The sequence below is a fragment of the Lynx canadensis genome, chromosome B4 (assembly GCF_007474595.2).
Source record: "Lynx canadensis isolate LIC74 chromosome B4, mLynCan4.pri.v2, whole genome shotgun sequence".
Classification (NCBI taxonomy): domain Eukaryota; kingdom Metazoa; phylum Chordata; class Mammalia; order Carnivora; family Felidae; genus Lynx; species Lynx canadensis.
In genome coordinates this window covers 117156609-117180031 of record NC_044309.1, presented here as the reverse complement: position 1 = coordinate 117180031, position 23423 = coordinate 117156609, and the positions used below count along the sequence as shown (strand labels likewise).

The window sequence follows — 23423 nt, the reverse complement described above, 5'->3', positions numbered from 1 at the left end:
CCAAGGCATCTTGGACCCCTCCCTTCTACGGCTAACCAGTATAGAAACAGTCCTGTGGACTTCTTCAGCCTTTCTCCCATATCTGTCTATTCCTCTATTCTCGCTGCCTGAGTCCAAGACTTCATTACGCCTTTTACACAAGTTAGGCGTACCCACTCCTCTGCTTCCATGTGGCATGCTTTCAATTGATTCCCCACATTGCTGCCTGAGGTTCTGTCAAAAGCACAAAAATGATCATTTATTTCCTTCTTTAAATCCTTTTAACTAGCCACACTCAGCTCTCCAGGTAAATCTGAATCTCTTTATCCTGCCTTCTAAGACCCTCCTGCCAACCTCCCTAACCTCAGTTTTTGCCTTTTCCTTTTTACATTAGCTCCACTAAACTACATGCACAGCGATGCTGTTTACTGTTGCTTACAGCAGAAGCAGCAGGGGTAGTCATAACATGACAGATCTTATCACCTGATACTATAATCTCTGGCTTATTTATCAGTCTCTTTCAATGGGTTGTAAATTCCAGTGTAATAAATCTTTAGCCTCACTCAATCTTTAGTCTCTTTGTAATCTCAGGACCTAGTACAGCACTTACCACACAGTAGACACTCAGTAAATGTTTGCTGAATGACTGAATGGCCACCTAACTGATGCACTACATGAATGAATGATTATATACATACAGACATACATACATAAAATCAATAGATAAATGAAAGAATCCTAACATGTCAAAGGGAAGATTTGCATTCCTTTCCTATACCAGAAACAGAGACACATGAAAAGTGCAATTGTGAGAAGGCATTATCTCGGGGCGCAGTCGGTTAAGCGTCCGACTTCAGCCAGGTCACGATCTCGCGGTCCGTGAGTTCGAGCCCCGCGTCGGGCTCTGGGCTGATGGCTCAGAGCCTGGAGCCTGTTTCCGATTCTGTGTCTCCCTCTCTCTCTGCCCCTCCCCCGTTCATGCTCTGTCTCTCTCTGTCGCAAAAATAAATAAACATTGAGAAGGCATTATCTCCATATTCATCTTTTTTCTATTGCCTCTCCTACAGGCTGCACTGACCAAATATTCCAAGGGGGCTTCTCAGCTAAGAGCAAAGGAGCCATGATGTCCCCTCATCTTCTCCTGTGCTCTAGCGAAAAGACTTACAACTTGACCAGGATATAGCCAACAGAACAATCTATATTGATTATGGGAGGTATTACGGAAGTCAAGGCACAGCTTGAAAGAAAATAGTAAAGGGTCAATTTGAGAAGTTCCCGAGTGAGATAAAAACAGGGGAAATGTGCAAAACAATTTTTTCCATGCTTATTTTTCAAATAATTTTCCTTTCCCCTTCTCTCCTTTCCCTTCTTCAACTTACAGATTAAACTAATCAAAACATATGTGTTTTTTTTTTTTAATTTTTTTTTTCAACGTTTATTTATTTTTGGGACAGAGAGAGACAGAGCATGAACGGGGGAGGGGCAGGGAGAGAGGGAGACACAGAATCGGAAACAGGCTCCAGGCTCTGAGCCATCAGCCCAGAGCCCGACGCGGGGCTCAAACTCACAGACTGCGAGATCGTGACCTGGCTGAAGTCGGACGCTTAACCGACTGCGCCACCCAGGCGCCCCTCAAAACATATGTTTTAATTCCCCTTATATGACATTTATAACAACAGAAGATGGTAAATATCAAATGGGTTATTTTCAGTCCAATAAACCTGTGAAAGAGAATTGGAAAACATTTTAATTATGGAGGATCTGACATGCAGAACACAACAGCAAACCTTGCTTTACAAAAAAGCTTCAAGCTAAAATGGTTCCAACCTGAATAGATAAGCTTTTTACAGAAATCTGTGCAGCTTCCTGTATCTTTCTCTTCACTTGTTGGAGGATTAATCTTGAGCTGCTTCCCAATGAAATTTCGGCAGGTTATCTTAAAAAAGGAAAACAAATATTACTTAGACAGGTATCTATAGCTAAAAAGTTAGCTTACTTATTTTTCAGTTGTCAAAAAAAAAAGTACAAAAGGATGCTACAAATAAAAACTAGCAGAGTAGCATTTGATCATGAGAACCTTCAGGGAAAAAAGCTGCTACATACCGCTTTATATTTCTTTTGTACAGCACAGCTGGAAGAGCTTTAGGCAAATTATGTAGAGAAATTAAAATACGATTTTCTGATATTCTATAAATCCACAAGTCTAAATATATCTTCCATTATGCAAGTTAGAACATATCTAAAATATAGGCTGCTTTTCCAGTGGCTGAGTTTTTCACCCTACCCATAATTAATGCAATTTAAACTTCCCTGGTGAAGTTTTTCAGAACTAACTTCCTCTGTAATATTTTAAAAATTTATTTTCTAACAGATACTTAAGTCCTAAAATTGTAAAATATCCGAAATCAGAAAAACTTTAGACAAAAAGAAATTCTTTTAAAAGGCCTAAGAACCTCTTCTCCCTGTTTCTCCATTCCTACTCCTTGAACTAACCTATTTCTCAAAATACAGACCTCCTTGAATCTCAGTCTGATGTAGATGCTGTAGGTGTGTGTACATCTCAGTCTGATGTAGATTGTCCCTTGTAGGTATGTGTACAATGAGACATAAATAAAATGCAAATTCCTTCCCATGGCCTATTAAGGCCCTATTTGACCTAGTCCTTCCCCTCTCCCAGCTTCATTAAATAAATATTATGTGTCAGTCACTACTCTAAGCTCAAGGATAATACAGTGAACAAAGTAAACCAAAGTTCCTACTTTATGGAACTTATTCTAGAGGAAGTAGAAATCCAATAAACAAAACAGAGAAGTACATTATAGAGTATATTGAAGAATTATAAACACTGTAGACAGAAATAGAGCAAACAGGTACATAAATTTATACTGGATAAATTTATCTCATACAGAATATCTCATAAATTTCTTCATCTCATACAGAAAGTGACATTTAGCAAGGACTAGAGAAAGGTGAGTAAAAATCAGTCTGGATATTGGGGGGGGGGGGAGCAATGTTCCAAGCAGGGGAGCAGCAAACACAAGAATACCAAGACAGGAACGTCTTAAAGAACAGAGCACTCCCCTGAATCCTGCAGGGGAGTAATAAGACATGAGTCACTGAAATCACAGGGGGATATGTGGAACATTAAGGCTATGATAAAGATGTTCACTTTATCTCTGAATCAGATGGGAAGCTGCTATAGGGTGTAAAAAGGAGGAATGACATGATCTGATTTAGGGTTTTAAAAGGTCATTCTACCTGCTGCATTGAGAATAGACTAGGCCGGAGGCAGGGGTTCAGGGAAGTTGGAAGCAAGAATGCTGATTAGCAAGTCATTGCATGAATCCAAGCAAATATAACAGTGGCTTCTCTATCAGAGAAGGAGTGATAGAGGCAGTGAGAAATGGTCAGGTTCTGAACACATTTTGAAGGTAGAAGATTTGATAACCAATTTGAAGTGAGGTATGAAAGCAAGAGAAGAGTCCGGGACATCTCTAAGGTGTTTTGCCTGAACAACTAGGAGGACAGTGCTGTCACCAAATGAAGTGTGGAACACTTGTCAGAATAGGTTTGTTTGAGGTATACTAAACTTCAGAAGTTTATTAAACTTCCAAAAGATGACATTGATTAGGTAATATGATGGTTTTTTGATGGGTCAACTTGGTTAAGCTGAACTATGAGAACAAAGGGAGGGAAGTATCCATTTTGTAGCATACACACATATCATCCCAGCTATTCAGACACTAATATAGCTGCCACTATGAAGGGATTTTGCCGGTACTAATTAAAGTCTCTAATAAATTTGCTTTAAGCTAAAGAGATTATCTTCAGTGGGCCTGACCTAAGCAGGTGAGTCCTTGATGTGCTGGAGGTCTCCCGACTCCAATCTCCAAACAGCATGCAGGTCTGCAACTGCTTTCTCCTCACTGCATCATCCCTCACAACTGCCTAAGGATAAAAGCTTCTGGCTATACCTATAGGGTTCCTTCCTCCTCATGATCCTGACTGTCCACCTTACAATTGTGGACTTGTCTGGCCAGCCCCCACAATCACATAAACCAATTCCTTATAATAATCTTGATAGATGACAGATAGAAAAATAGATAGATAGATAATAGATCTTACTAGTTCTGCTTCTCTGACTGAACCCTGACAGATACAGGCAATTACGTGTCAACATAGTATTCAGGAGAAAGCTCTAGACTGGAGCTGTAATTTCAAGAGCCATTATCATAAAGATGGTACTTAGAGCCACAGACTGAATTAGCTCCCCAAAGGAGAGTATGAGACACTGGGGAGAAGAGGAAGAAGCAAAGCCCCCCTCCTTTTACCCTCTCCCGCATCTGCTCCGTTGCAGTCATCCAGTCCTTCTTTCTGTCCTACCTCAGGGCCTTTGCCCTTGTCCTAACCTTGGGCTGGAACTCTCTTTCTTTTGTATGACTGGCTATTTCTCATCAGATGTTACCATCTCCAAGAGGCCTTCCAGATCACCCTTGCTGAAGTTTCCACCTCCCACCCCACCTATCTCATTGACCGATTTTATTCTCTTCAGAAAATTGATAATGATCATAAATCTTTTTACATATCTGTTTACATGTTTATTATCTGGCCTGACCTTTACCCCCCAAAATTAAACTCCATAAAGCAAGAACTTAGACTGTATTCTCATTGCATGAAACATGGAGGGATCAAGAATATGCAAGGGCCATAAGGAATCTCTGTGAGAAGAAGAAAATGGAGTCCCCATTGTGTGATTGCAACACCACAAGCACACAGACTGGATTGTGAGGCAGGGACTGGATTTCAGCCCTCACATATACCGGGGGCCCTTGGGCAGGACACAGTCTGTAAAACTGTATGCAATGGCTCTGGTATTAGATAGTTGATACACATTTATTAAATTAACAAATGAAACAATCTACTTCCCTTTCCTCTATCTAACTCAAAGCTGCACCATGACTTTCATGGACCTTAGACAGTTTTGCCTTCATGAGTTCACACCTCCACCAAAAATATCAAAAATTATATTTTATGACTATGTTGGCATAAATACAAGTGTATTAATAGTAAAAATTAAGACATTTTCTTTGACCTAAAAGTTACTTTGTCTTCATATTTAAAAAATTAAAACATGGAGTGGGCCTCTGAAAGTATTGTGGCTCTAGACATTGTCCCCTCTGTGTCTAACAAATATATCAGCTCTGATCTGAATATAAGTTTCCTATGGACAAGGACTTAATTTTTGTCTACCCTGTATCTTGAAAATACTGACACATAGCAGGCTTTCGATAATGTTTGTTGCTATGAATGATAAATGCCTCAGTGAAAATAATACTTATCTGATCCCTAAATCTTTGTATTTAATATGTACACTCATTAGAAGTCACAACTGCATGAATAACAGAGCCAAACTCACCTTCTCTTCATATTCAGCTTCATATCTTGCACAAGGTTGTTGGGTAACATCTGGGCCATTGAACTTGGATATTCTTAGAAGAAGCTGGCGCTGTGCATATACCAGGAGCGGTGTCACTTGCTCTGTGTATCTCTCACTAGACAGGGGTAGAAATACATTGAAAAGGAGACATTCATTAAAATACATTTTTAAAACTAACGCTTGTCACTTTCATTTGCCCTTACAGTGATACTTACTGTGAAATTGTATTGAACTGGATGGCAAGTGATACTAGTGTCTCCCATTTTTCCACTTGATATAAAACCTCCAGAGACTTTAACACAAAGTCATGGATCCATTTCAAATCAACCACATTTACATCATCCAACGGATCCTCAAAATTAAGGCTAGAACCACCATTATCATTTTTAATATTTCCATAGCAGCTTGGAACACTGAACTCTCCTTTTTCTTCAATAACCTGCAAGTAGCACATGGAAAAATAATTGTGTATTTTCAGATTTTACTACACACTTTTTCCGGAAACCAAATGTGATAAAAATATAACATAGAAAAGAACTGAAGACAGAAAAATTGAAATGTTTTTATTATGCAAATCCAAGCTATTCAACAGAACTTTCTATGATGATGGAAATGTGCTGTCTGTGTTGTTTGATACAGTAGCCACTAAGCATGTGTGGATACTGGAGCTATTGAAAAATGACTATTGCAGCTGGATTTTTAATTTTACTTAATCTTAATTAAGTTTAAATTTAAATAGCCACATACAGTCTAGTCATTACCACATTAGATAGCATAGACTGAGGTCTATACTTCCTGGTACACAGTCACTATCTATGTAAGTAAGGATATTAAACCAATAAGATTAAGTTTTGAGGAAGAACAGGTTTGAGTATATACAAATAATTAAGTTTCCATAATACATTGGTTGCATTCATCAGTTTGCAGCATAATATGTCCAATTTCCCAGTGCAAAGGTCAAACCTATGGAGAAGGAAATGTAGAAAACACAGTTTTTGCCTAAGTTAAAGAGATACCATGTAACTAATATATTAATTTCCCATGAGTCCCTGATGCATTTGTGTATACCCCTAGAAATTCTTGAGACAAACAAAACCCCTTAAATCCACCTATAAGCCAGGTTGCAGCCCAACAAATAGTTGGGTAACACAAGACCAGCCCCTCTTAAGCTGGTGTTACCATTAAGCATAATCCATGCATAGGGAAAGTAAGGTATCAACAAAAGTAGAGGAAACATCTCTAACAAGATTCATGGTCCTTGAAGTTGGAAGAAACCTAGGGAGTCATCTGGCTGTGCACTGCAATATGTATACCTCAAGTCAGGCTGTGTAGGTGTAAATAATAGTTGTGTCACATGTGACCTATGTGAATTTGCCTTCTTAGCATGGTCCCTGCACATGGGACATACTCAATAGGAGGTAGTTTCCATTTTATTGATGTTATGAGCTCCATCCCTCTAATCCACTGATTCTACAGTAAGACTTCCAGCAGCAAAGAGCTGCATAAAGAGCTATCTCCATTTCCTTTACCTCAGGGTTCCAAGTGGAGGCACTCTTGGCCTTTACTCAATCCTCTTGGTAAGTGTGGAAGAACTCAAGCCTGTCCCACTCAACTTTTCCCAGGTGGCTGCTCTATCAGAACCTGCCTGCCTATAGGATGACACATTCTTCCTTTAGACATGGGCAAATTTCCTGGGCCAGGCTGAAATAACTTTCCTTGGGCCATCCCCAAAGAAGAGGGGTATCTGCTATTGGTTAGTCATGCCTAGATCTACATGGTAAGTTTACTCCTGGGATGAGGGATAAGGAAGACCTCTGTGGTTTCTATATATTCCAATATAGTCTTTATCAACAACAAAGCTGATATTGTACCTCCAATCATCAAGAAGGAAAAAAGTATTATCTATTTACTTCCTAATTTTGGTAACATTACCTAACAACATTGAGAAATAAACAGGAATAGCATTTGGGGTCAAAATAGCATATGGAAAGTGAAGTTTCTGGCCATGGTAAAGACAAGTCATTTAGTTCTGAAGATTAAGTATGGGCCATGTGTAATTTTTAAAAACTTTTTCTTAAAAAAAATTTCTAACACTTACTAACTATAATAATATAATCCCACCCAACAAAGTATATTAACAAAAAAATCCTCCAAAATGTTACTGAATAATTACTGCTCACATTTTCTTCAGATCTTATAAATTTTTTGATTGCCTTAGTTTGAAATGGGATCCATTTCAAATGGATAAGGTCCAAACATTGCAATTATTTATGTCTTTTAAGGCTTTTTTTTTTTTAACCTGTAGGCTCCATTTCCTCTTTTTATACTTCAATTTTTTGATGAAGAAGCCAGGTTGTTTGCCCTGTAGAGTTCCCATAGTCTGGATTTTACTGATGCATCCCCACAGTTTCATTCTAAATGTTTCTCTGCCCCCTGGATTTGGTTAGATTTAATTGCTTGGTTAGATTTAAATGCTTGCTCTGATTTATTGTTTTCCAACAAGTGTACTTCATAGGTATACTTCATCCTCCCATGAATTCATAAAGAATTGCAAAATCCTTATATGAATTTCAACATTCTTTCTTCATTTCTTACCTGAAAATTCTATAAAGAAAAATTTCTCTTCATCAACTATCAACTATTTGGTATGGTTCATATATGACAGGTAATCAGCCTTTTTTATTCACCAAGGAGTCCTGTTTCTTTTAGTGGGAAACAGTTTTTAAAGAATGCATCTGGGTGCTGAGATTTGTCACTTCTTTTTTGAGTCCTTTGAATTGCTTTGACACCTTTGTAAAATATTGACCATATGTATGAGTCTATTTTTAAGATTCTCTATTTATTCCATTGATATGTTTCTCTCTTTATGCCAATATCATGCTCTCCTAATTACTACAGCATTGATAAGCCTTGAAGTCAGGTAATGAGTTCTCAAATTTGTTCTTGGTATTTATTTTCTTTAAATTTTTATTCACTTATTTTGAGAGAGAGAGAGAGAAAGAGCACACATACATGCATGTGGAAGGGCAGAGAGAGGGAGAAAGAGAGAGAGAGAGAGAGAGAGGAGGGAGGGAGGGAGAGAGAGAGAGAGGAGGGAGGGAGGGAGGGAGAGAGAGAGAGAGAGAGAGAGAGAGAGAGAGAGAGAGAGAGAGAATGAATCCTAATCAGGCTCCACACTGTCAGCACAGAGCCCAATGTGGGGCTCAAACTCACAAACCTTGAGATCATGACCCGAGCAGAAACCAAGAGTAGGATGTTTAACTGACTGAGCCATCCAGGCACCCCTAAACTTGTTCTTTCTAAAGATTTTCTTGGCCATTCACTTTTCTTTGCATTTGCTTATAAATTTTAAAATGAACTGTCAATTTGCACCCCCCAAAAAAATGTCTGTTGGAATGTTCATTGGGATTTTACTGAATCGATAGACCAAATTGGAAGTAAATGATATCCTAGCAGTATTAAGTCTTTTGGTTCATGAACATGATACATCTCTGTGTATATTTAGGTCTTCTTTTATTTTTTTTGCAATGTTTTATAATTTTCAGTGTAAAAATCTTACACAAATTTCATTAGATATATTCTTCGATATTTGATATTTTGAATGGTATTTTTAAAATTTCATTTCCTAGTTGCTTTCTACTCATACAAAGAAATACAATTTATTTTTGTTATACTGACTTTATGGGCTGTTATTTTATTAGTTCTAGTAGTTGCTTTTTAGAGGCCTAAAGAGTTGGAATTTTCTATATAAAAATTCATAGTGTTCCTTTGTAATCTGCATGTCTTTTGTTTCTTTATATCCCCTATTGCACTTGTCAGGATATCTGGCATGATATTGAACAAAAGTGGTATGAGCAGACATCCTTACTTTTTCCCAGTCTTTGAGGGAAACACACAATAATTTCACCATTAAGTATGATGTTAACAGTAGACACTAATTTTTATCAGGTATTCTTAGTTTCCTGAGAGTCTCTAACATCAGTGACATTGCTTTTGTTTTGCTTCCAACTGTATTAGTCTCTTATTATTCTTTTGATAATCTCTTCCAGAGTTAACTACTTCTGTTTTGAGGTAATAAAATGTATAATGATCCACTTCACATTTGGTGCTCTATGTATATGGTCTTTTCCTTTATTTCAACTTAGAATTAAGACTTATAATTCTTGTTTTTTGTTTTTTTGTTTTCATTATCAGTCCCAAAAGTAGTTTTCCCTGTAGAAGTTATCTGAACATAGTCTTATGCTTTCTAGTAGTAGTCTACAGCCAGGCTCTATCTTTCTAAGAACACTAGAAGACACTTAGTTTATTTTTTTTTCAATATATGAAGTTTATTGTCAAATTGGTTTCCATACAACACCCAGTGCTCATCCCAAAAGGTGCCCTCCTCAATACCCATCACCCACCCTCCCCTCCCTCCCACCCCCCATCAACACTCAGTTTGTTCTCAGTTTTTAAGAGTCTCTTATGCTTTGGCTCTCTTCCACTCTAACCTCTTTTTTTTTTTCCTTCCCCTCCCCCATGGGTTTCTGTTAAGTTTCTCAGGATCCACATAAGAGTGAAACCATATGGTATCTGTATTTCTCTGTATGGCTTATTTCACTTAGCATAACACTCTCCAGTTCCATCCATGTTGCTACAAAGGGCCATATTTCATTCTTTCTCATTGCCACATAGTACTCCATTTTGTATATAAACCACAATTTCTTTATCCATTCATCAGTTGATGGACATTTAGGCTCTTTCCATAATTTGGCTATTGTTGAGAGTGCTGCTATAAACATTGGGGCACAAGTGTCCCTATGCATCAGTACTCCTGTATCCCTTGGGTAAATTCCTAGCAGTGCTATTGCTGGGCCATAGGGTAGATCTATTTTTAATTTTTTTGAGGAACCTCCACACTGTTTTCCAGAGTGGCTGCACCAATTTGCATTCCCACCAACAGTGCAAGAGGGTTCCCGTTTCTCCACATCCTCTCCAGCATCTATAGTCTCCTGATTCATTCATTTTGGCCACTCTGACTGGCGTGAGGTGATATCTGAGTGTGGTTTTGATTTGTATTTCCCTGATGAGGAGTGACGTTGAGCATCTTTTCATGTGCCTGTTGGCCATCCGGATGTCTTCTTTACAGAAGTGTCTATTCATGTTTTCTGCCCATTTCTTCACTGGGTTATTTGTTTTTCGGGTGCCGAGTTTGGTGAGCTCTTTATAGATTTTGGATACTAGCCCTTTGTCCGATATGTCATTTGCAAATATCTTTTCCTATCCCGTTGGTTGTCTTTTAGTCTTGTTGGTTGTTTCCTTTGCTGTGAAGAAGCTTTTTATCTTCATAAGGTCCCAGTAGTTCATTTTTGCTTTTAATTCCCTTGCCTTTGGGGATGTGTCAAGTAAGAAATTGCTACGGCTGAGGTCAGAGAGGTCTTTTCCTGCTTTCTTCTCTAGGGTTTGGATGGTTTCCTGTCTTACATTCAGGTCCTTTATCCATTTTGAGTTTATTTTTGTGAATGGTGTGAGAAAGTGGTCTAGTTTCAATCTTCTGCATGTTGCTGTCCAGTTCTCCCAGCACCATTTGTTAAAGAGACTGTCTTTTTTTCCATTGGATATTCTTTCCTGCTTTGTCAAAGATTAGTTGGCCATACATTTGTGGGTCTAGTTCTGGGGTTTCTATCCTATTCCATTGGTCTATGTGTCTGTTTTTGTGCCAATACCATGCTGTCTTGATGATTACAGCTTTGTAGTAGAGGCTAAAGTCCAGGATTGTGATGCCTCCTGCTTTGGTCTTCTTCAAAATTACTTTGGCTATTTGGGGCCTTTTGTGGTTCCATATGAATTTTAGGATTGCTTGTTCTAGTTTCGAGAAGAATACTGGTGCAATTTTGATTGGGATTGCATTGAATGTGTAGATAGCTTTGGGTAGTATTGACATTTTGACAGTATTTATTCTTCCAATCCATGAGCACGGAATGTTTTTCCATTTCTTTATATCTTCTTCAATTTCCTTCATAAGCTTTCTATAGTTTTCAGCATACAGATCTTTTACATCTTTGGTTAGATTTATTCCTAGGTATTTTATGCTTCTTGGTGCAATTGTGAATGGGATCAGTTTCTTTATTTGTCTTTCTGTTGCTTCATTGTTAGTGTATAAGAATGCAACTGATTTCTGGACATTGATTTTGTATCCTGCAATTTTGCTAAATGCATGTATCAGTTCTAGCAGACTTCTGGTGGGGCCTATCGGATTTTCCATGTATAATATCATGTCATCTTCAAAAAGTGAAAGCTTAACTTCATCTTTGCCAATTTTGATGCCTTTGACTTCCTTTTGTTGTCTGATTGCTGATGCTAGAACTTCCAACACTATGTTAAACAACAGCGGTGAGAGTGGACATCCCTGTCGTGTTCCTGATCTCAGGGAAAAAGCTCTCAGTTTTTCCCCATTGAGGATGATGTTGGCTGTGGGCTTTTCATAAATGGCTTTTATGATCTTGAAGTATGTTCCTTCTATCCCGACTTTCTTGAGGGTTTTTATTAAGAAAGTTGCTGAATTTTGTCAAAGGCCTTTTCTGCATCGATTGACAGGATCATATGGTTCTTATCTTTTCTTTTATTAATGTGACGTATCACATTGATTGATTTGCGAATGTTGAACCAGCCCTGCATCCCAGGAATGAATCCCACTTGGTCATGGTGAATAATTCTTTTTATATGCTGTTGAATTCGATTTGCTAGTATCTTATTGAGAATTTTTGCATCCATATTCATCAGGGATATTGGCCTGTAGTTCTCTTTTTTTACTGGGTCTCTGTCTGGTTTAGGAATCAAAGTAATACTGGCTTCATAGAATGAGTCTGGAAGTTTTCCTTCCCTTTTTATTTTTTGGAATAGCTTGAGAAGGATAGGTATTATCTCTGCTTTAAACGTCTGGTAGAACTCCCCTGGGAAGCCATCTGGTCCTGGACCCTTATTTGTTGGGAGATTTTTGATGACTGATTCAATTTCTTCACTGGTTATGGGTCTGTTCAAGCTTTCTATTTCCTCCTGATTGAGTTTTGGAAGCGTGTGGGTGTTTAGGAATTTGTCCATTTCTTCCAGGTTGTCCAGTTTGTTGGCATATAATTTTTCATAGTATTCCCTGATAATTGCTTGTATCTCTGAGGGATTTGTTGTAATAATTCCATTTTCATTCATGATTTTATCTATTTGGGTCATCTCCCTTTTCTTTATCAATTTTGTTTATTTTTTCAAAAAACCAACTCTTCGTTTCGTTGATATGCTCTACAGTGTTTTTAGATTCTATATTGTTTATTTCTGCTCTGATCTTTATTATTTCTCTTCTTCTGCTGGATTTAGGCTGAGAAGACACTTTGTTTAAACACACATTAAGTAAGAGATATTCTCTCAAGTAAGTTTAAATGCATTTTGTTTTTAGGCAACCTACATGATATGTTTTTTTCTTTAAGAAAAATGACCCCACTCCAAATAAATCAACATCAAAATAAATGAAGAGATCAAGATGACATCACCCAATTGTTTAAGTCCTGGTGTTGTGTGGATGGGTGAAAAGCAGCAGCCAGTTATGATGATGGATGATGGATCCAAAGTAATTGCCATTTTGTTAACATTTTTTCATTTCTAAACCATCCTTAAAGAAAATCATATATGGGGTCACATCATCCTCACGGTAGCCCAGCAGAGCAACCTTGCCATCTGGATTCATGTTTTCACCAATAAGGAACCAGTAGTTTTTGAAATTAGCAAAGATGTGTTTGATTTGTCTGCAGCCTGTGTTATAAAAGGTTTTACACTTTCCAGTCTCTGTTCTTCAAGTTTGCCTTACACTGATTTCCTATTATCTACGATGTATTTTTTGTAGGCTTTGTTTGTGAAGCTTCTTTTCTGCTAAGTAATAGTTCCTGACAATATCAATGTCAACAATTACTGTGTTTTCAGGACCTTCACCTTGGGGGCCTTCAGCAGAGTACATTTCCATCAATGATACCTTCTGTCCTACTGACCATCTTCCCCTTCACCTCCAGGCACAGCCCATTCGCAACCTCCTGAATCCTGTAGATGTCAGAGAATATGTCGTCATGGCTGATGAGGTCTGGGTAGATAATCATGATGGTGAGCAGAGAAAGAGGACAGCATCCCTGGCTTAGCAGGAACCCAGAGCTCAGAAAAAGAGCAGTGCAGCTGGAGCAGCACTCAAGGGTAGGGGGCTGGTGGAAAAAGCAATATCAAATTTTGTAAATGCTTTTGCTGTATCCATTTCAATAGCCATATAATTTGTCTCCTTTATCCTATTAATATGGTGAATGACCCTGACTGATCTTTAAATGTTAACCTTACATTTCTGGGATAAACCTACTTGGTCATCATTTGTATAACTGTACATATCATGTACCTCATTTGCATATTTTATATATTATTGGGATTGATCTGATAATATTTAATTAAGGATTTTTGTGTCTATGTTCATGGGTGATGTGGTTCATTCATTTCTTTTTGAAATACCTGTCAGTGTTAAGCTGGCTTTGTCGCTAAAAAAAATTTGGTATATGATTTATTATTTTGTCCTTATATGTTTGCTAGAATTCTGCAGCAAAATATTCTGTGCATGGAGTTTTCTTTATCTCAAAGTTCCTAATTATAAATTGTTTGTTTAATATATTTAGGGCAATTCAATTTTTCTATTGCTTCTTGTATCAGATTTATTAAGTTCTGCTTTCCAATAAACATGTTCATTTTATCTAAGTTATCAAATCCATTAGTAAAAGTGGATAATAATATTCTCTCATTTTTCTTTTAATATCTATAGGATCTGTAGTTATATCCCTCTTTCATGACTCTTGTCAGTAATTTATGCTTTTCTTTCCTTTTGTTCTTCACTTTTGTTCTTCAATTTTATCCTAGGATTCTGCCAATTTTAATACTCTTTTCAAAGGATCAATTTATTAACTTTATTAATTTTGTTTTGTTTTATATCTAATTTATTTCTGCTCTTATTTTTTCATTTCTTATTTCATTTGTCTTTTTTACTTACTTTGGATTTAATTTGCTCTTATTTTTCAAGCTCCTATAGGTGCACACTTAGATAACTGATGTTATATCTTTCTCCTTTTCTATTAAATGGCTAAAGTTATTAAGTTCCCTCTAAGCACCAGTTTATTTGCATCCCACAATATTTGATACGTTACCATCAGTTTGAAATATTTTTAAATTTCTCTTTTGTTTTTTTCTTTGACCGATGGATTATGTAGAACTGTGTGGTTTAATTTCCAGATACTTAGGAGAGTTTTCTTCCTAATTTTTATTAATCTATTCATAAGGTAATGGTCGGAGAACATACTCTTTTAAGATTTTAGCCTTTTAAACTTTAATATGACTTAGTTTTTTCCTCTGCATATGATCCACCTTGGTAAGCACACCACGTGCACTTGTGCTCTGTTTCCAATCCACCTACATGTGGGTTGCACTTCAATTCTTACACTACCTACCCAGAACTAAGGTCAGACTCCCTACATTTACAGAATCAGTCCTCCACAAAACTGTCCTTACTTCAGATGTTAGCCACAAGTCTCAGGATGCCTGCACTTCTGACTAACAAGCTATAAATTTAGGGGTTTCCATAACCCCCTCGGGTTCAATAATTGGCTAGCACTCACTTAAAACACTATACTTGGGATTACAGTTTTATTATAAAAGATACAACTCAGGAACAGCCAAATGAAAGAGGTACCCAGACTGGAAGAGTCCTGGATAAGGAGCTTCCATGCCCTGTCCCCATGGAGTCAGGCTACAAGTGCCTAATACATCAACGCTTTCACCAACCTGGAAGTTCTTCAAGTATACTTTTAATATCTGTTATTAGGAACATATACATTTATGATTAGTGTGTTTTCCTAATTAATTGAGCCTCTTCTCATTATGAAATGTCTCTCATTATCTGTCAAAAGACTCCTTGATTTAAAGGTTATTCTCTCTAATATTATGAAGTCTTACCAGTTTTTTTATACTTACTGCATTCACGGTAATATCTCTTTCCACTGTCTTATTTTCAATCGATTTCTTTACATTCAGAGTACTTCTCCTGTGGTCAACTACACATGTCTTTGTTTTTATCCAACAATCTCTGCCTTTTGACTAGGGTGTTTAAACCACTTACATTTAATATAGTTATTGATATAATTGGGTTAGATTTATTATTTTCTACTTGCTTTCTGTTTGGCCCACATATTTTTGTTCCTCTGTCTCTTTTTTGCTGCCTTCTTTAATTAATTGACCACTGTTTAGTCTTTCATTTCACTGCAATTGATTTTTAGCTATATCTCTTTATCTCTTTTTTGGTAGTTACTCTAAGGATTATTAAATGCATCCTTAACTTATCACATTCTACATAGAGTTAATATTGTACCACTTTATATTTATATAAAATGTAAACAAAAATGACAGTTTAACTTTATTTACTCTCAGTCTTTTGTGCTATTGTTTTCATATATTTTACACCTGGAATTTTATAAACTCCATGATTCAATGTGCTTATATGTTTATTAATTTTCAATGTGTTTAGGTTATATTAGGTTTCCATTTTTTCCATTTCATTTTCATGCTTTAAACCACAGGGTGTAGATTTTAAATTGCTGCAAATTCTATGAGATCTGGCATAATAGAACAAGGAAAGATAAAGCAGTGAAGTAAAGAGAAACTGACAAGCTATTTGATCTCACTTGGAGGCTTTTTCTCTGACAAAAAAAGTTGCTATGAGGATTAAATGCATTACAGCTTATGCGGAAGTTGAAGCTCAGTAAGTGTCACTTTCTCTTTCCTTTAAAAAATTGAAATTTCAGGCTAAGATATTTGTAATTAACATCAGTATATGCTGTGCATTGTGAACCAAATAATGAGAAGCAAATGAATTATAGAAAAGCCAAGTAAGAACTCAAGGAAAACATTAACTTCCATTTATTCCAAGCTGCATGGTAAAAATTATTTGAGTACAATAAAAATAATTACCCAAATGCCCTTACCTTAATAGAATTGGTATTTTGCAGTTCTATTAACATGTCAATAAGTAATTCTGCTCCCAAATAGAATGGCAAAACACAGGTACAGAGGAAACCATCCTGGCTAACAGGAAATGTTTTATACAGATCCACTGCTTGTTTAAGAAGTATCTGTAGCTCCTGAGTAAAGTTCCAAAAGGTCCTACAGCTATTCTGAAGCAGAGTCCAATAGCCTCCACGATGAGCAAGAACCTAAGACAAACACAACATTCAAAAGATCCCAAAGTTTCAAAAGTTAGAGATCTCTGAACAACTTCATCTTTCTGCAAAAATAATGTCAATAATAAAAATAACACCATTTATTATGTGTCATTTACATCATTACCTCAGTTAATTCTATCAATAGCTCCTATGAAATAAGTATATACTAGTATTCTACTTAATTTAGAGATAATGAAACAGAGGCATGGAGCTAACTTGACCAAGGTCACAATCTACTAAGTGGTCAGCTAGGATTTGCACACCAGGAGTCTGACTCCAATATTCCCATTGTTCTGGGCTCTGGGAATGTGGCAGTGAGCAAGAGTAACTGGGTCTGCCCTTCTGCTACTTCAGTTTCTTAGGGGAGACTGAGACTAGATAAGTAGACAAAAATGTAATTTCAGGGAATAATAAGTATTGTAAAGAAAAATAATGCAGAAATGGGTCAGAATTTGACAAGCATGGGAGGATATGTCCTTTTAGATGGAGTGGTCAGGTTTGCTTAAGGAGGTGACATGAGCAGAGACTTGAATGTTGAGTTGAACAAATCATGTGAAGGTGAGAGTAGGGGTGTTGGGAGGAGTAGAAAATTTGAAACCAAGGGAGCAGCAAGTGCAAAGGATGGAGGATGAACCTGAGGGATGAGGAAGGGTCAAGCAAGCTCAATGCTGTCAAGATCACAAAGAGGAGACTGGACTGAACAAGTGCAAGATGAACTGAGTTCCAAGAAGAGAGCAGGACCCAGACCTTCCAGGACCCTGAAGCTGGTGGAAAGGATAAGATGCAATGCTTGTGGTCAAGGGGGTTGATGTGGGCTTACTTCACATTTTTTAAGAAATCACCCTCTCCACAGACAAAATGGGAACTCAAGTATTCCAGAAAGGATAGATTTCCCCTCAATTCTTGAGAGGTTTGAAGCATATGCTATTGCTGCTATGAGAAAAAGAAAACTAACTTATTTATGGCTAATGATTCCAATTCTGAATTTAATAATGCATCATTTAATATTTAAGAAAAAAAGAGAAAAGTATTTGAGAGAAGACACAATTGGCCTGTAGAAGTGGGGCATCAGGGCCAAGAGTAGGGCTTTCCTGTAGCCTAGAAAGAGTGTTTCCTGTGCTAGAGAGAATAAAGGGGTCTATGGTGTTCTAGGTGGCAGCAAGACTCCAGAGAGGAACAACTGGTGTCACCAGATGCCATGTACCAAATATGGCAAGAAAGTGGCACAGGAATATCTGAATATTCATGGAGATTACGTAGACAAGGACAAAGGCTATCTCAGCTCTGAACCAATGGATAACTGATGACTAAAGCAGCTCACCCCTGTCACTGACAACTTGACAACGTGTAAATCCTCAGCACTATGGCAGGCAAACCTCAAAAATGACTGACATGAAATTCAGCAAATTTGGTCTCAAAGTTGAAACTAAAATTATGGATAGTAAGTAAACTAATACAATATATCTTACATGCCCAAACTGATGCCCTGAGATTCATGTCTATTACATTAGCAAATTAGAAAGACCACCTTACCATTGCTCTCCTGCAATATAAAAAGATTTTCATAAAATGATCCAATAGACCCAAATTTGCTGCTCGATCCTTTTCTTTAGTACTAAGACCTGACTGAGAGTCTGAGTCATAAACTGTTTGTGTCTTTGACACATTTTCACCACTCATTCTGGAATTAATAAATGTGGAAAATTCTTCAGCATCTACAATACAAAAATAAAGTATAACATTATTGAAAACAGAAAGTTCCAGAAGACATAGGTGATAAACATCAAATCAGTAATTAAGGTAAGAAATGCTATATAAATTTGGAGGAAGCACAAGATTATCGTGGACACAGTGCACCAAGAAAAGTTTCTAGAGAAGGAGGCTCTTAGATTAGGTCTTTAAGGGCAGCCATGGTTTAGCTATGCGGGAAGACTATGAGGAAGAACATTCTGGGCAAGGGTGATGGCCAAAGGAACAATGCAGAGGCAGGAGTGTCATGTTTTCTGAGGAACCAATAACAGGATCCCACGGTGCCTTAATTTTCCCCTATACAGTCCATTCCCAGAACACACGGCAAGTAGCATCCCCTGGAGCTGGGCAGTGCAGCAACCATGTCCACTCCTTATCCTGTGGGTGTGGTATAAAGACACAAATTTCTCCTACTACAAACCTTCTTTTAAAACTCTGCATTAAAGAACAAATCTCAGGACACCTGGGTGGCTCAGTCGGTTAAGCATCCAACTTTTTTTTTAATGTTTATTTTTGAGAGAGAGAGAGAGAGACAGAGACAGAGCATGAGCACGGTAGGGGCAGAGAAAGACAGAGACACAGAATCTGAAGCAGGTTCCAGGCTCCTAGCTGTCAGCACAGAGCCCAACGTGGTGATCGAACTCACAAACTGCAAGATCATGACCTGAGCTGAAGTCAGATGCTTAACTGACTGAGCCACCCAAGTACCCTGGTTAAGCATCCAACTCTTGATTTGGGGCTCAGGTCATGATTTCACAGTTCATGAGATCAAACCCCACTTCAGGCTCTATGCTGACAGCACGGAGTCTGCTTGGGATTCTCTCTCTGCCCCTCACTTACTCGCGCATGCTCTCTCTCTCTCTCTCTCTCTCAAAATAAATAAATAAACTTAAAAAAAAGAAGTCTCAATAGTGGAATATTCTATTGTTGATTCCATGGGAGGTCTTAGGCATAAAAACTCAAGGAGCTGTATATTATAATCTACTTATAAAACTCAGACTCTATGTCGAGGGAATTTACTTTCAAATACCTCAATATTCATAGTATAACATGAAGGTACCAGTTAAATCTCATCTATACCCTAGAAGAAATCAGAAAGCATGTCAAGTACCTCAAATATAAATCAACACTCCTGGGGCAGCTACCCAGCACATGAAGTATCTTGATCAGTAATAAGTACATAATACTTAAAATACCATTAGTAAAAATCTACACAAGAAGGTCTGTATTAGCATGAAGATACCAGAAATAAATCTTTATTTATGAAGTGAGTGGTATTCAGGATAGGTGATTGTTTAGGAATAGTGTCATCACTTGCAGCACCCAGATCAAGAGCCCTGTTCATCTGCATTTCTTCACCTCCCAGGGTGAGTCTCCTGTCACCTGGGCAGATGACAATACTGGTTGATCCTGCCATTCAGATGAATAGTATTGCGCTCATCTTGGAGTAAGCTGTCATGGAAGGTGTGAGTCAGAGACCCTAAGGCAAGAGTGGACTGCCCTGAGTACAAAATCAGTACTATAAAACAGCTATGTGAGTGTTTCATGCCTGCTTGCATCAGTATGTTTGGTGGAATTTGTCCTGAAATTTACTTCCCCTAAAATATAACACCTGATAGCAAGACCTCACCTATCTTAACAATCGGAGGCTACCAACATTTAAAAAGAACATTCTATTTGGTGAACAGCCAAATTGTTTAGGTCAGAACATAACATATATATTTCCAAATACATATCATGAATCCATAAAAATACAGAAAAATTTTTAAAATTGAGCAAATAAGAACCTCCTACAAAATATCACAACTCAGTTAAAACCCCAGGTCATTGGAAAACGATGTGTGCACCCCTGTGTGTCTGTGAGGTGTGTGTGTTTGTGTGTGTGTGTGTGTGTGCACATGAGTGTGTTGCATCAGTGAATAAAAACCTAGAGGCAATTTGACAGTATATAATATATTTATTTATTTTACCTGATGGTAAGTTGGCCTTTCTTTTTTTAGCTGTATGAAGGAAATCAAGTATTGCTTTATAGTTTTCTAAAGTCAATTTCACTGTTGGTAATACTGTTCCAGAATTATATAGTGAGAACATATTAGGATCACATGATCGGAAACTGCAGGAGGAAAATATCATTAAGAAAAAAAAAAAATATATATATATATATACATATATATATATGTATATATATATATAACTGAATTGAATCCATCAAATACAATCTACTTTAATTTTTAAAATATTTGTGAGTTAATGCTCCCAAATTTTGGATCATAACATATTCTGGCACTTAACCAAAGCCAAAAAATTTCCCATTAAATTTTAAAGTTATACAATGTAACTTTGCTCTTAGGGATTTTTAACATCAATATCTATTTCCCTGAAAGGGCCCTTGAAAATGGGAATGATGATCTATACTTACTCTAAGGGCTCTGAAATAATAATTTATGTTAAATTAACCTGATTTAAGCAAAACTCAACGAAGATGCTTACTATATAAAGCAATGTGTCCATGATCAATACTATTTTTTTAAAATAAGGTCTACACAGTTAACAATCCTCCACCATACACACATACATACATACAAAAATACATAGATTCATAAATACGGAGTATGTTTTCATGGTTTTAGTAAAATTGAATTTAGCACCAAGTTACCCTGATACAAATTTGGTCATTGTCTAATTGCTGTGCTATGAAGTACTCATACCCTCTCTCTCTGCCCCTCCCCCACTGGCTCACATGCTCTAGCGCTCTCTCTCTCTCTCTCTCGCTCTCTCTCTCAAAATAAATAAATAAACTTTAAAAAATACCCTTTTACAGTCTGTCACAGTCTTTCCTTCTTCCAATCCATTTGGTATGTTGCTGCCAGAGAAGTTTTTTACCATAGCCCTGCGTAAAAATCCTTAATAATCTCCCACTGTATATAAATTGAAGTTCCAATTTAATAGACAGTTAAGACCCTCTATGATCTGGTACTGACCTATTTTTTAAATTGTTTCACACCACTCCCTTTAATTTGCTGTAGATTCTGGTCAGACCATTTGGGGTTCTCATCTTGTGTTTCCTACCTGGGCTCTGACTCACGTTCTTCCAACTACCTGGAATACTTCTTTCTCTGCCTGTCTTGCCTATCCATCATGAACCAGGCCAAGTGGCCCCGCTCCATGCAACCTTTCCTGTCAGTTTCAGGTCAGAGGAAAGCCTCTTTCCCAGGAACAAAGAAGACTTTGTGCATACTTCACCTTCTACCAGTATTTATAATTATTCGTTAACACTTGAGAGCTGCCCGACCAGACTCTACCTTGTGTGTCCTGTTCATCTTTGCATGCCCATTGCACCTGTCTCAGTACTTTGAATCTAATAAGTGCTTAGTAGTACTTTTTGAATGACAGACTCTACTCATCTTTTTAATTATGACATAGTATTACATATTATGTATGTATCTTCTATTTTTATCTTTGTTAACACTTTAGCCAAAGACACTCAAGAACTCAACAGCATCTTGAATTAATAATAGGAAGTTTACATTTATGAGAAAATACTATCTGTGCTTATAGAGGCTTAAAATATACTTCAAAATGAAACAGAGATTCGCCTAATAATACCTACTAATAGCTACAGTTATACACTTAATATTAAATTTCTCTTGAAATTATGCTTTCTCCTTTACTGAAAGCTATACTGACAAATATATACAAGCTACAGGCAGATTAGTACTTCCCAAGTGCTTATATCCAGGACCTGTTTAGGAAAGATCCTGAGACAAGAAATTAAGTAATATACCAATGATCAGTAAAGAGAGAAGCACTCTGTCAACCTCTGTAAAGTATTATCTACATTGGAGTCCTGAACATACAAATAAAATTCATGTTCATAAGATTAAAGGAGTTTCATTCACTGATAATCATTCTATACCTGACCACTGTGTGTGAAGTGCCAAATTTCATCTTCGTTCGTTCCGCTAGTTTCGTTAAAAGCAGGGAGAAGTGTGCACTTGCCAGATACAGGTTCATCTGAGCTCTCCAGGGCATCTCCTCAAGAAATAGTTGATGGAACCTCTTCCTTTTCACAAAATTTAATATTATAGGATTCAAGTTCTCCACCAGGGATCGATAGGCAAGTTTTCTAACATCAGTTCTCTTATTTCTGCCAAGGGAGAAACGTATTTTGAAATTACACAAACTTCCAGATACGAAATAACGAAGAATGATTCCAATTTGTACAAAATGCATCAAGAAGTCATTTGATTGCCCTTATGCAAATTTTTCTGGCTTAGCCATCATTTCCTTAGAGCTAATAATGTGAAATAGGGCAGCAGAGAAGGCACAAAGATAAACAAGAAGGATGAAGACACTACATATTGCCTTCCATTCTTTCTGATGCCGATGTCCTAAGCTCAAACCAAATGGCTTTTCTTTTCCATAACTAAAAGGCTACTGAGATTAGACAATTAAATTATAAGACAATGTTCATATTCATCCCCTAACTTCAATATTAAACAAGAAAATCTCTGTATTGTTCCTTAAGGAAAAAAAAAATGGAGCAAAATTTTTTCCACAACTAGACTACAGCAGAAATAAAATGTCAATCAACTATAAACAAAATGACTTCATAAATCCATATTCAATATGCTGTGGAAAAAACTAACATTTCAAAATGTAGCTAACAGTTCATATCGTAAGCATAACATATATTCAATTTTTTAAAATTATTCCTATCAAAATCTCAAAGTAGTCCCACTATTTTTATAGTTGCATAATTGTTTATATGGCATGACTTCAAAGTACTTCTCTATCTGAACATAAGGGTTCAACAAAGGGAAACAAAAGTAATATAAAAACAGGGAGGGGACAAAACAGAAGAGATTCATAAATATGGAGAACAAACAGGGTTACTGGAGGGGTGGTGGGAGGGGGGATGGGCTAAATGGGTAAGGGGGACTAAGGAATCTACTCCTGAAATCATTGTTGCACTATATGCTAACTAATTTGGATGT

At 37.1% G+C, this 23423-nt stretch overlaps 1 protein-coding gene and 1 pseudogene across 1 annotated transcript in view; both read right to left on the bottom strand.

Moving 5' to 3' along the window:
- Window positions 1–23423, bottom strand: part of CFAP54 (cilia and flagella associated protein 54) — a 353980-nt gene that overhangs the window by 186866 nt on the left and 143691 nt on the right. Inside the window, exons 33-39 of the mRNA XM_030323452.1 lie at window positions 22343–22573; window positions 20397–20539; window positions 18211–18392; window positions 16441–16668; window positions 5632–5855; window positions 5396–5531; window positions 1807–1915 (exon numbers count right to left, since the gene is read on the bottom strand). Coding sequence (XP_030179312.1) covers window positions 1807–1915; window positions 5396–5531; window positions 5632–5855; window positions 16441–16668; window positions 18211–18392; window positions 20397–20539; window positions 22343–22573 — 1253 coding nt within the window. The remainder of the gene's footprint in view (window positions 1–1806; window positions 1916–5395; window positions 5532–5631; window positions 5856–16440; window positions 16669–18210; window positions 18393–20396; window positions 20540–22342; window positions 22574–23423) is intronic.
- On the bottom strand, window positions 12893–13615 carry LOC116738209 (annotated as a pseudogene).